Consider the following 12,626-nt stretch of genomic DNA (forward strand, 5'->3'; position numbering starts at 1 on the left):
TGATCTCCCTGCCCTCTGAGGCGATAGCAGCTTCCGGGTCACCAGGTGTAGCAGGCGCAGAGAGGCCGCAGCAGGTAATGTGTCATGTAATACAGGGGGAGCAGCCCGTGGTGTCCTGTTGTTATTATACAGGGGGAGCAGCCCGTGGTGTCCTGTTGTTATTATACAGGGGGAGCATCCTGTGGTGTCCTGTTATTATTATTATACAGGAGGAGTAACCTCTGGTATCCTCATCATTATTATAGAGGGGGAGCAGCCTGTTGTGTCCTGTTATTATTAGTATACAGGGGGAGCAGCCTGTGGTGTCCTGTTATTATTATTATACAGGGGAGCAGCCTGTGGTGTCCTGTTATTATTATTATACAGGGGAGCAGCCTGTGGTGTCCTGTTATTATTATACAGAGGGAGTAGCCTGTGGTGTCCTGTTATTATTATTATACAGGGGGAGCAGCCTGTGGTGTCCTGTTATTATTATTATTATTATATAGGAGGAGAAGCCTGTGGTGTCCTGTTTTTATACAGGGGGAGCAGCCCGTGGTGTCCTGTTATTATTATACAGGGGGAGCAGCTCGTGGTGTCCTGTTGTTATTATACAGGGGGAGCAGCTCGTGGTGTCCTGTTATTATTATTATACAGGGGGAGCAGCCTGTGGTGTCCTGTTATTATTAGTATACAGGGGGAGCAGCCTGTGGTGTCCTGTTATTATTATACAGAGGGAGTAGCCTGTGGTGTCCTGTTAGTGTACAGGAGGAGCAGCCTGTGGTGTCCTGTTTTTATACAGGGGGAGCAGCCTGTGGTGTCCTGTTATTATTATTATACAGGGGGAGCAGCCTGTGGTGTCCTGTTATTATTATACAGGGGGAGCAGCCTGTAGTGTCCTGTTATTATTATTATTATTATACAGGGGAGCAGCCTGTGGTGTCCTGTTATTATTATTATTATTATTATTATTATTATTATTATTATACAGAGGGAGCAGCCTGTGGTGTCCTGTTATTATTAGTATACAGGATGAGCAGCCTGTGGTGTCCTGTTATTATTATATAGGAGGAGAAGCCTGTGGTGTCCTGTTATTATACAGGGGGAGCAGCTCGTGGTGTCCTGTTATTATTATACAGGGGGAGCAGCTCGTGGTGTCCTGTTGTTATTATACAGGGGGAGCAGCTCGTGGTGTCCTGTTATTATTATTATACAGGGGGAGCAGCCTGTGGTGTCCTGTTATTATTAGTATACAGGGGGAGCAGCCTGTGGTGTCCTGTTATTATTATACAGAGGGAGTAGCCTGTGGTGTCCTGTTAGTGTACAGGAGGAGCAGCCTGTGGTGTCCTGTTTTTATACAGGGGGAGCAGCCTGTGGTGTCCTGTTATTATTATTATACAGGGGGAGCAGCCTGTGGTGTCCTGTTATTATTATACAGGGGGAGCAGCTCGTGGTGTCCTGTTGTTATTATACAGGGGGAGCATCCTGTGGTGTCCTGTCATTATTATTATTATACAGGGGGAGCAGCTCGTGGTGTCCTGTTATTATTAGTATACAGGGGGAGCAGCCTGTGGTGTCCTGTTATTATTATACAGAGGGAGTAGCCTGTGGTGTCCTGTTAGTGTACAGGAGGAGCAGCCTGTGGTGTCCTGTTTTTATACAGGGGGAGCAGCCTGTGGTGTCCTGTTATTATTATTATACAGGGGAGCAGCCTGTGGTGTCCTGTTATTATTATTATACAGGGGAGCAGCCTGTGGTGTCCTGTTATTATTATACAGAGGGAGTAGCCTGTGGTGTCCTGTTATTATTATTATACAGGGGGAGCAGCCTGTGGTGTCCTGTTATTATTATTATTATTATATAGGAGGAGAAGCCTGTGGTGTCCTGTTTTTATACAGGGGGAGCAGCCCGTGGTGTCCTGTTATTATTATACAGGGGGAGCAGCTTGTGGTGTCCTGTTGTTATTATACAGGGGGAGCAGCTCGTGGTGTCCTGTTATTATTATTATACAGGGGGAGCAGCCTGTGGTGTCCTGTTATTATTAGTATACAGGGGGAGCAGCCTGTGGTGTCCTGTTATTATTATACAGAGGGAGTAGCCTGTGGTGTCCTGTTAGTGTACAGGAGGAGCAGCCTGTGGTGTCCTGTTTTTATACAGGGGGAGCAGCCTGTGGTGTCCTGTTATTATTATTATACAGGGGGAGCAGCCTGTGGTGTCCTGTTATTATTATACAGGGGGAGCAGCCTGTAGTGTCCTGTTATTATTATTATTATTATACAGGGGAGCAGCCTGTGGTGTCCTGTTATTATTATTATTATTATTATTATTATTATTATTATTATACAGAGGGAGCAGCCTGTGGTGTCCTGTTATTATTAGTATACAGGATGAGCAGCCTGTGGTGTCCTGTTATTATTATATAGGAGGAGAAGCCTGTGGTGTCCTGTTATTATACAGGGGGAGCAGCTCGTGGTGTCCTGTTATTATTATACAGGGGGAGCAGCTCGTGGTGTCCTGTTGTTATTATACAGGGGGAGCAGCTCGTGGTGTCCTGTTATTATTATTATACAGGGGGAGCAGCCTGTGGTGTCCTGTTATTATTAGTATACAGGGGGAGCAGCCTGTGGTGTCCTGTTATTATTATACAGAGGGAGTAGCCTGTGGTGTCCTGTTAGTGTACAGGAGGAGCAGCCTGTGGTGTCCTGTTTTTATACAGGGGGAGCAGCCTGTGGTGTCCTGTTATTATTATTATACAGGGGGAGCAGCCTGTGGTGTCCTGTTATTATTATACAGGGGGAGCAGCTCGTGGTGTCCTGTTGTTATTATACAGGGGGAGCATCCTGTGGTGTCCTGTCATTATTATTATTATACAGGGGGAGCAGCTCGTGGTGTCCTGTTATTATTAGTATACAGGGGGAGCAGCCTGTGGTGTCCTGTTATTATTATACAGAGGGAGTAGCCTGTGGTGTCCTGTTAGTGTACAGGAGGAGCAGCCTGTGGTGTCCTGTTTTTATACAGGGGGAGCAGCCTGTGGTGTCCTGTTATTATTATTATACAGGGGGAGCAGCCTGTGGTGTCCTGTTATTATTATACAGGGGGAGCAGCCTGTAGTGTCCTGTTATTATTATTATTATACAGGGGAGCAGCCTGTGGTGTCCTGTTATTATTATTATTATTATTATTATTATTATTATTATACAGAGGGAGCAGCCTGTGGTGTCCTGTTATTATTAGTATACAGGATGAGCAGCCTGTGGTGTCCTGTTATTATTATATAGGAGGAGAAGCCTGTGGTGTCCTGTTATTATACAGGGGGAGCAGCCTGTGGTGTCCTGTTATTATTATTATACAGGGGGAGCAGCCTTTGCTGTCCTGCTATTATTATACAGGGGGAGTAACCTGTGGTGTCCTGTTATTATCATTATTATACAAGGGGAGCAGTCTGTGGTGTCCTGTTGTTGTTATTATTATACAGGGGGAGCAGCCTGTGGTGTCCTGTTATTACTATTATTATACAGGGGAGCAGCCTGTGGTGTCCTGTTGTTATTATTATACAGGGGGAGCAGCCTGTGGTGTCCTGTTATTATTATACAGGGGGAGCAGTCTGTGGTGTCCTGTTATTATTATTATACAGGGGGAGCAGCCTGCGGTGTCCTATTGTTATTATTATACAGGGGGAGCAGCCTGTGGTATCCTGTTATTATTATTGTACAGGGGGAGCAGCCTGTGGTGTCCTGTTATTATTATTATTATACAGGGGAGCAGCCTGTGGTGTTCTGTTATTATTATACAGGGGAGCAGCCTGTGGTGTCCTGTTATTATTATTATACAGGGGGAGCAGCCTGTGGTGTCCTGTTATTATTATTATACAGGGGGAGCAGCCTGTGGTGTCCTGTTATTATTATTATACAGAGGGAGCAGCCTGTGGTGTCCTGTTATTATTATTATTATACAGGGGAGCAGCCTGTGGTGTCCTGTTATTATTATACAGAGGGAGCAGCCTGTGGTGTCCTGTTATTATTATTATACAGAGGGAGCAGCCTGTGGTGTCCTGTTATTATTATTATACAGGGGGAGCAGCCTGTGGTGTCCTGTTATTATTATTATATAGGAGGAGAAGCCTGTGGTGTCCTGTTATTATACAGGGGGAGCAGCCTGTGGTGTCCTGTTATTATTATTATACAGGGGGAGCAGCCTGTGGTGTCCTGTTATTATTATACAGGGGGAGCAGCCTGTAGTGTCCTGTTATTATTATTATACAGGGGAGCAGCCTGTGGTGTCCTGTTGTTGTTATTATTATTATTATTATTATACAGAGGGAGCAGCCTGTGGTGTCCTGTTATTATTAGTATACAGGAGGAGCAGCCTTTGGTGTCCTGTTATTATACAGGGGGAGCAGCCTGTGGTGTCCTGTTATTATTATTATACAGGGGGAGCAGCCTTTGCTGTCCTGCTATTATTATACAGGGGGAGTAACCTGTGGTGTCCTGTTATTATCATTATTATACAAGGGGAGCAGTCTGTGGTGTCCTGTTATTACTATTATTATACAGGGGAGCAGCCTGTGGTGTCCTGTTGTTATTATTATACAGGGGGAGCAGCCTGTGGTGTCCTGTTATTATTATACAGGGGGAGCAGTCTGTGGTGTCCTGTTATTATTATTATACAGGGGGAGCAGCCTGCGGTGTCCTGTTATTATTATTATACAGGGGGAGCAGCCTGTGGTATCCTGTTGTTATTATTGTACAGGGGGAGCAGCCTGTGGTGTCCTATTATTATTATTATTATTATACAGGGGAGCAGCCTGTGGTGTTCTGTTATTATACAGCGGGAGCAGCCCGTGATGTACTGTTGTTGTTGTTGTTATTATTATTATTATTATTTTACAGAGGAGCAGCCTGTGGTGTCCTGTTACTATTATTATTATTATTATTATACAGGGGGAGCAACCTGTGGTGTCCTGTTATTATTATTATACAGGGGGAGTAACCTGTGGTGTCCTGTTATTATTATACAGGGGGAGTAACCTGTGGTGTCCTATTATTATTATTATTATTATTATTATTATTATTATACAGAGGAGCAGCCTGTGGTGTCCTGTTACTATTATTATTATTATTATTATTATTATTATTATTATACAGGGGGAGCAGCCTGTGGTGTCCTGTTATTATTATTATACAGGGGGAGCAACCTGTGGTGTCCTGTTATTATTATACAGGGGGAGTAATCTGTGGTGTCCTATTATTATTATTATTATTATTATTATTATTATTATTATTATTATTATTATACAGAGGAGCAGCCTGTGGTGTCCTGTTACTATTATTATTATTATTATTATTATTATTATTATTATACAGGGGGAGCAACCTGTGGTGTCCTGTTATTATTATACAGGGGGAGTAACCTGTGGAGTCCTGTTATTATTATACAGGGGGAGCAGCCTGTGGTGTCCTGTTATTGTTATTATACAGGGGGAGCAGCCTGTGGTGCCCTTTTATTGGTATTATACAGGGGGAGCAGCCTGTGGTGTCCTGTTATCGGTATTATATTAGTGAAGCATAAACTGCTGGGTGGTTCGGGATGTATTTATGAGACAGACGGCCGCGATGCCACCAGTCTAAATCTCGACGGGGGAATCCAGAAGGACGCCAGCCCAAACAAGGTAAGTCACCCTTAGCTGTTAGCCACGGAGGGGCGGGTTAGGTGCAGGTAGCATATTGGGGTTAGCGTTAGTTTTTTTTGGGGGGAGGCTAGGGTTATGCACCCCTAGGTGGAAGGATTAGGTTTAGGCATGAAGGGGTGGGGTTAGGGTGCGGGGTGCGGAGGGTTAGGGTTAGGCTACAAGAAGGGAAGGTAAGTATACTTACCCGACCCCCGTCGGGGTACCAACCATCAAGATGCCTTCTGTCGGTATTGACAGAAGGCATCCCGACAGCCTGCATTACATACTGATTCCTGTGGTCCAATTCCTTTACTCCTCAAATAAAGCTGTACTACAACACTAAGGGGTTAGAATAGGGGTATTCAGTGACTACACACCTGTATCACGGCATGCTGGGGGCCGCATGCTGAATACACTTGGCTTAGAAGATGTGCAGCTGTATCACCGTGCAGGTGTCACACGGGACATTTTATTGTCTATATTTATGACCTGTAGAATATTACACGCAGCCTTTATTGTTTGTGTCTGAAACTGATCTTACTGTCACCATTGTTATATACAGCGATGTAAAATTAGACGGGAGACTGGGAAAGTATTAATTGTTCTGTCGTGGTGAGGCACTCTAACCTGTTTTATCGTTCTGTGGGTTATTTAGGGTGGTGATATGGCAGATATTAAGGCAGAAGATACAGAGGGAGAAGAAGAGACGTATGTGATGGGTGATCAGCAGTGTAAGGAGGAGGAAATCCCTACAGCTATCAGCACAGGTGAGTACATTTCTGTAGTTATAACAATAAAATCTCTTCAAAGCATGTATCCTGCACTCACACTTCATGTATTAATATACCAGATGTAGTACTCTAGTGTTCACTTTAGCACCCTGCACGTGTCACACCCCGTGCACTTCCTCTTTCCTGCCTGGGGTGTCACTCTCTGCTCTGATGCTTCTAGCACACTCTGGTCTTTATCTCAGCAGTTTGTTGCATCAGCTGAGTGTGCTAGAAGCACCAGAGCAGAGAGCGACACCCCAGGCAAGAAAGAGGAACCGCACGGCTTGTGACAGGTGCAGGGTGCTAGAATGAACACTGTATTCTCTCATGCAGTCCCCCAGTAGGTTACAGCAATGGCTCCGACCAGCACACTAGGCTTGTACATCAGCGAATAATGAACTGACAGACGTCTCCAGATGAATAAACTTCCCAGGAATTGGTTCAGTTATTGCCGTCTCAAACGGAGAGCTCTCACGCAGCTGAGCAGGAGTACACCCTCCTTAAGTGCGTCCAACGCATTTCTACTTCTGGGTTTTTCCCTGATTGACATATGAACGAAATAAAGTCTGGGGCTTACATAACATAGAGGTCTCCTCTTAATTAGGGTTTAATCTGCCCTGTCACACTGCTGGGGATGTGGGGACCCTAGATGTACAGTGTCACAGATCTGCCCTGTCACACTGCTGGGGATGTGAGGACCCTAGATGTACAGTGTCACAGGTCTGCCCTGTCACACTGCTGGGGATGTGGGGACCCTAGACGTACAGTGTCACACATCTGCCCTGTCACACTGCTGGGGATGTGAGGACCCTAGACGTACAGTATCACAGATCTGCCCTGTCACACTGCTGGGGATGTGAGGACCCTAGACGTACAGTGTCACAGATCTGTCCTGTCACACTGCTGGGGATGTGGGGACCCTAGATGTACAGTGTCACAGATCTGCCCTGTCACACTGCTGGGGATGTAGGACCCTAGATGTACAGTGTCACAGACCTGCCCTGTCACACTGCTGGGGATGTGAGGACCCTAGACGTACAGTGTCACAGGTCTGCCCTGTCACACTGCTGGGGATGTGAGGACCCTAGACGTACAGTATCACAGATCTGCCCTGTCACACTGCTGGGGATGTGAGGACCCTAGACGTACAGTATCACAGATCTGCCCTGTCACACTGCTGGGGATGTGGGGACCCTAGACGTACAGTATCACAGATCTGCCCTGTCACACTGCTGGGGATGTGGGGACCCTAGATGTACAGTGTCACAGGTCTGCCCTGTCACACTGCTGGGGATGTAGGGACCCTAGACGTACAGTGTCACAGATCTGCCCTGTCACACTGCTGGGGATGTGGGGACCCTAGACATAATGTCACAGATCTGCCCTGTCACACTGCTGGGGATGTGAGGACCCTAGACGTACAGTATCACAGATCTGCCCTGTCACACTGCTGGGGATGTGAGGACCCTAGACGTACAGTATCACAGATCTGCCCTGTCACACTGCTGGGGATGTGGGGACCCTAGACGTACAGTATCACAGATCTGCCCTGTCACACTGCTGGGGATGTGAGGACCCTAGACGTACAGTATCACAGATCTGCCCTGTCACACTGCTGGGGATGTGGGGACCCTAGACGTACAGTGTCACAGATCTGTCCTGTCACACTACTAGGGATGTGGGGACCCTAGACTTACAGTGTCACAGATCTGCCCTGTCACACTGCTGGGGATGTAGGACCCTAGATGTACAGTGTCACAGATCTGCCCTGTCACACTGCTGGGGATGTGGGGACCCTAGATGTACAGTGTCACAGATCTGCCCTGTCACACTGCTGGGGATGTGGGGACCCTAGATGTACAGTGTCACAGATCTGCCCTGTCACACTGCTGGGGATGTGGGGACCCTAGACGTACAGTGTCACAGATCTGTCCTGTCACACTGCTGGGGATGTGAGGACCCTAGACATAATGTCACAGATCTGTCCTGTCACACTGCTGGGGATGTGAGGACCCTAGACATAATGTCACAGATCTGTCCTGTCACACTGCTGGGGATGTGAGGACCCTAGACATAATGTCACAGATCTGCCCTGTCACACTGCTGGGGATGTGGGGACCCTAGATGTACAGTGTCACAGATCTGTCCTGTCACACTTCTGGGGATGTGAGGACCCTAGACATAATGTCACAGATCTGTCCTGTCACACTGCTGGGGATGTGAGGACCCTAGACATAATGTCACAGATCTGCCCCGTCACACTGCTGGGGATGTAGGGACCCTAGATGTACAGTATCACAGATCTGCCCTGTCACACTGCTGGTGATGTGAGGCCCCTAGACATAATGTTACAGATCTGCCCTGTCACACTGCTGGTGATGTGAGGACCCTAGACATAATGTCACAGATCTGCCCCGTCACACTGCTGGGGATGTGGGGACCCTAGACATAATGTCACAGATCTGCCCCGTCACACTGCTGGGGATGTGAGGACCCTAGACATATCACAGGTCTGCCCCGTCACACTGCTGGGTATGTGGGGACCCTAGACATAATGTCACAGATCTGCCCCGTCACACTGCTGGGGATGTGAGGACCCTAGACATAATGTCACAGATCTGCCCTGTCACACTGCTGGGGATGTGGGGACCCTAGACATAATGTCACAGATCTGCCCTGTCACACTGCTGGGGATGTGGGGACCCTAGACGTACAGTGTCACAGATCTGCCCTGTCACACTGCTGGGGATGTGGGGACCCTAGATGTACAGTGTCACAGATCTGCCCTGTCACACTGCTGGGGATGTGGGGACCCTAGACGTACAGTGTCACAGATCTGCCCCGTCACACTGCTGGGGATGTGAGGACCCTAGACATGTCACAGATCTGCCCTGTCACACTGCTGGGGATGTGGGGACCCTAGACATAATGTCACAGATCTGCCCTGTCACACTGCTGGGGATGTGGGGACCCTAGACATAATGTCACAGATCTGCCCTGTCACACTGCTGGGGATGTGAGGACCCTAGACATGTCACAGATCTGCCCTGTCACACTGCTGGGGATGTGGGGACCCTAGACATAATGTCACAGATCTGCCCTGTCACACTGCTGGGGATGTGGGGACCCTAGACATAATGTCACAGATCTGCCCTGTCACACTGCTGGGGATGTGGGGACCCTAGATGTACAGTGTCACAGATCTGCCCTGTCACACTGCTGGGGATGTGGGGACCCTAGACATAATGTCACAGGTCTGCCCTGTCACACTGCTGGGGATGTGAGGACCCTAGACATGTCACAGATCTGCCCTGTCACACTGCTGGGGATGTGGGGACCCTAGACATAATGTCACAGATCTGCCCTGTCACTCTGCTGGGGATGTGAGGACCCTAGACATGTCACAGATCTGCCCTGTCACACTGCTGGGGATGTGGGGACCCTAGACATAATGTCACAGATCTGCCCTGTCACACTGCTGGGGATGTGGGGACCCTAGACATAATGTCACAGATCTGCCCTGTCACACTGCTGGGGATGTGGGGACCCTAGATGTACAGTGTCACAGATCTGTCCTGTCACACTGCTGGGGATGTGGGGTCCCTAGACGTACAGTGTCACAGATCTGTCCTGTCACACTGCTGGGGATGTGGGGACCCTAGATGTACAGTGTCACAGATCTGCCCTGTCACACTGCTGGGGATGTGGGGACCCTAGATGTACAGTGTCACAGATCTGCCCTGTCACACTGCTGGGGATGTGGGGACCCTAGACGTACAGTATCACAGATCTGCCCTGTCACACTGCTGGGGATGTGGGGACCCTGGACATTGTTGAATATGTTTTGGTCACTTAATCATTTCAAACCCTATTGATAGACATTTATCTCCTGGGTTTTTTGTTTCTTAAGTAAATAATCTTTTATTAAGAGTTTTTAGGTAGTAACAAAGAAAACAATGACAAGAAACATTAAAACAATAGCAAGGTAAAGGAATACAATTCACTGGTACATTTGCTGCTCATAGAAACATTGGCCAAACAATATTGCGTGAATGGCAACTGTAAACGAGGCCCTCAAAAGACTGAGCCCCAGTGGACAATCATGTAATAAGTACATGCAAACAGAAAGCTTGCATAGCAAGTGTTGGAGAAGTGTTGAATCGGAATGGAAACCATACCTGTGTAGTGTTCACTCTACCTCCGGCCGCAGGCAGGGCGCCGGAGCCAGAAAGGGCATCTTTGTGCGTGCCCGAAAAGGGGCGTGGTCATTGAAAAGGGGGCATGCCTATAAGATGCGTCCCCTTTTCGTCACTCTTGGGGGCGTGCCCGGCACTTACGGACGCGCGGGGCAGCCCCCAAGCGCTGCACACAGGGAGAATAGATGCCGGGCGCATGCGCCCGGTGTCTATTCTCCGGCGGTGACCGGGTCACCGCACATTTCTCCACCCCCGCGACACTGCGACCCGCGGGTGAAGACGGCACCCGCAGGCTGTGAGGGCAGGGTGCTTTTTGCCCTCCAGAAGGAGGGCAGGGTGCCGTGCCCCGCTAAAACAGCCTAGCGGTAACGCCACCTGTGTATATTTTGAGAGGGCACGTCTGTACGTATACAGGTTTTGTCCGTAATTAGAGACCTACCTCGCTAACTAGGGCTCTTCATTTACAGAGGTCTGGGGGTTTCTGAAGCAAACCACGTCCTGATAATAAGGAACTTAGCAAAGGTGGAAAGGCCAAGTTTAAATCTATAGAGTACTTTATTGTATTGTTCTTCCAGTCCAAGGCCAAGGTGCTATAATGTAACAGCTGCCGTTTTTCACTCCAAGTTCCTTTGTGGTTTCATATACAGACTCAGGTGCGCACACATACACACGTGTCACATATGACATTAATCAGCACGGTCTGCTGGTGCGTCCCAGTCACTTCTCATTGCGGCTTAGACACATTTTCAGTGAAAAAAGACGCCCAACGCTGGCAGAGTATCGCGGGACCTGTTGCATCACTCACACCAGGCAAGTCGTGCTGTGTGGCGTATTGAGGCTAGATGTTTGAGGACACATTAGTCCAGGAAGCAAGAACAACAGGACAATCCCAAAGAAGGTACGAAAACCCCTGAGTTCAAGGTCCCTCACTGAGGGCAGCTAGGATCAGGACCCTGGAGATAAATGAGTACGTTCCACGCTATGTGGGACATAATAAAAAATTAGCTGGAATCTAACACAGAGACTGGTGTCATTAATTGAGCAAATGGATATGTTCCCAGTCTTCATCAGTAAGGGGACATAAGTCTACCTCCCATTTCAATTTCAAAGGAAGAAGAACATCCGGCAAGTAGCGGGCAATAAGGTCGGAAGTAGACTTAGGAGACCTGTGTTTTAGGTCCTGGACGGAGAAGCATGGATTTTATGGGAGGGGGGCAGGCTGCCATTCCCAAGTTGAAGCTGAAGTGTGTGGAAGACCATATTCTCCTTGTAATTGTGGTAGTTTGAAGAGACCATCCAAGTAATGTTGTCCCACCGAGGATAGACCATATAACAGCCATATATTGTCACCACTGAGCGCTCCAAACTCAAACCAGAGAGGGGAGTCCGGATCAGTATCCTTCCCCTCCACCACCACCTCCACCACTACCACCACCTCGTATAATACATTAGCAAAGCTCCAGACCCAAACCTCCTGACACAACAGTGGAGCCAAACCAGTACATGTAGATTTAGATAGTAAATAATGTAACGTAGAAAGTGGGGACCCCATCTGCTCAGTCAGAAAGCCCACATGTGTAGTATATCTCAGTGTAGATGGCCTGCACACTAAATAAGTTAACTAGGAGGCCATATAGTATACATGAAGGTAGGGTAGAGGCAGAACCCCAGAGGCTTAAGGTTTGGAAAGTATACGAAGGCTGATGTGAGCCCATTTATCAGCCCAAATAAATTAGAAAACTACGGTCTCTAAACACTCTCTTAGGGAGGTATACAGGACAGTCCTAGAGAAGATACCTGTAAGGTATTTTGGCTGGATGATAATTTTAAAGAGAGTCATACGGCCAGTAACCCACAGATGAAGATTTTTTTCCACATGTGGGCCTTATTTTTAAATTGAGTAGTGATAGGGTCAAGATTATACCTTACGTAGGCTGAACAGCAAGGGAAAATCCAGATGCCCAATACTGATATTTCAAATTCCACTAAAAGGGGCAGGAAGGAGGAAGGGAC

General features: G+C 47.8%; 1 protein-coding gene across 1 annotated transcript in view; it reads left to right on the top strand.

Moving 5' to 3' along the window:
- Nucleotides 1–3: 3 nt before the first annotated feature.
- Nucleotides 4–12,626, top strand: part of LOC148474900 (uncharacterized) — a 137,544-nt gene continuing 124,921 nt past the window's right edge. Inside the window, 2 exon segments of the mRNA XM_088457978.1 lie at nt 4–74; nt 6,303–6,414. Coding sequence (XP_088314104.1) covers nt 6,312–6,414 — 103 coding nt within the window. The 5' untranslated portion in view covers nt 4–74; nt 6,303–6,311.

This window comes from Taudactylus pleione, unplaced genomic scaffold, assembly GCF_031769625.1.
Source record: "Taudactylus pleione unplaced genomic scaffold, aTauple2 ptg000800l, whole genome shotgun sequence".
Classification (NCBI taxonomy): Eukaryota; Metazoa; Chordata; class Amphibia; order Anura; family Myobatrachidae; genus Taudactylus; species Taudactylus pleione.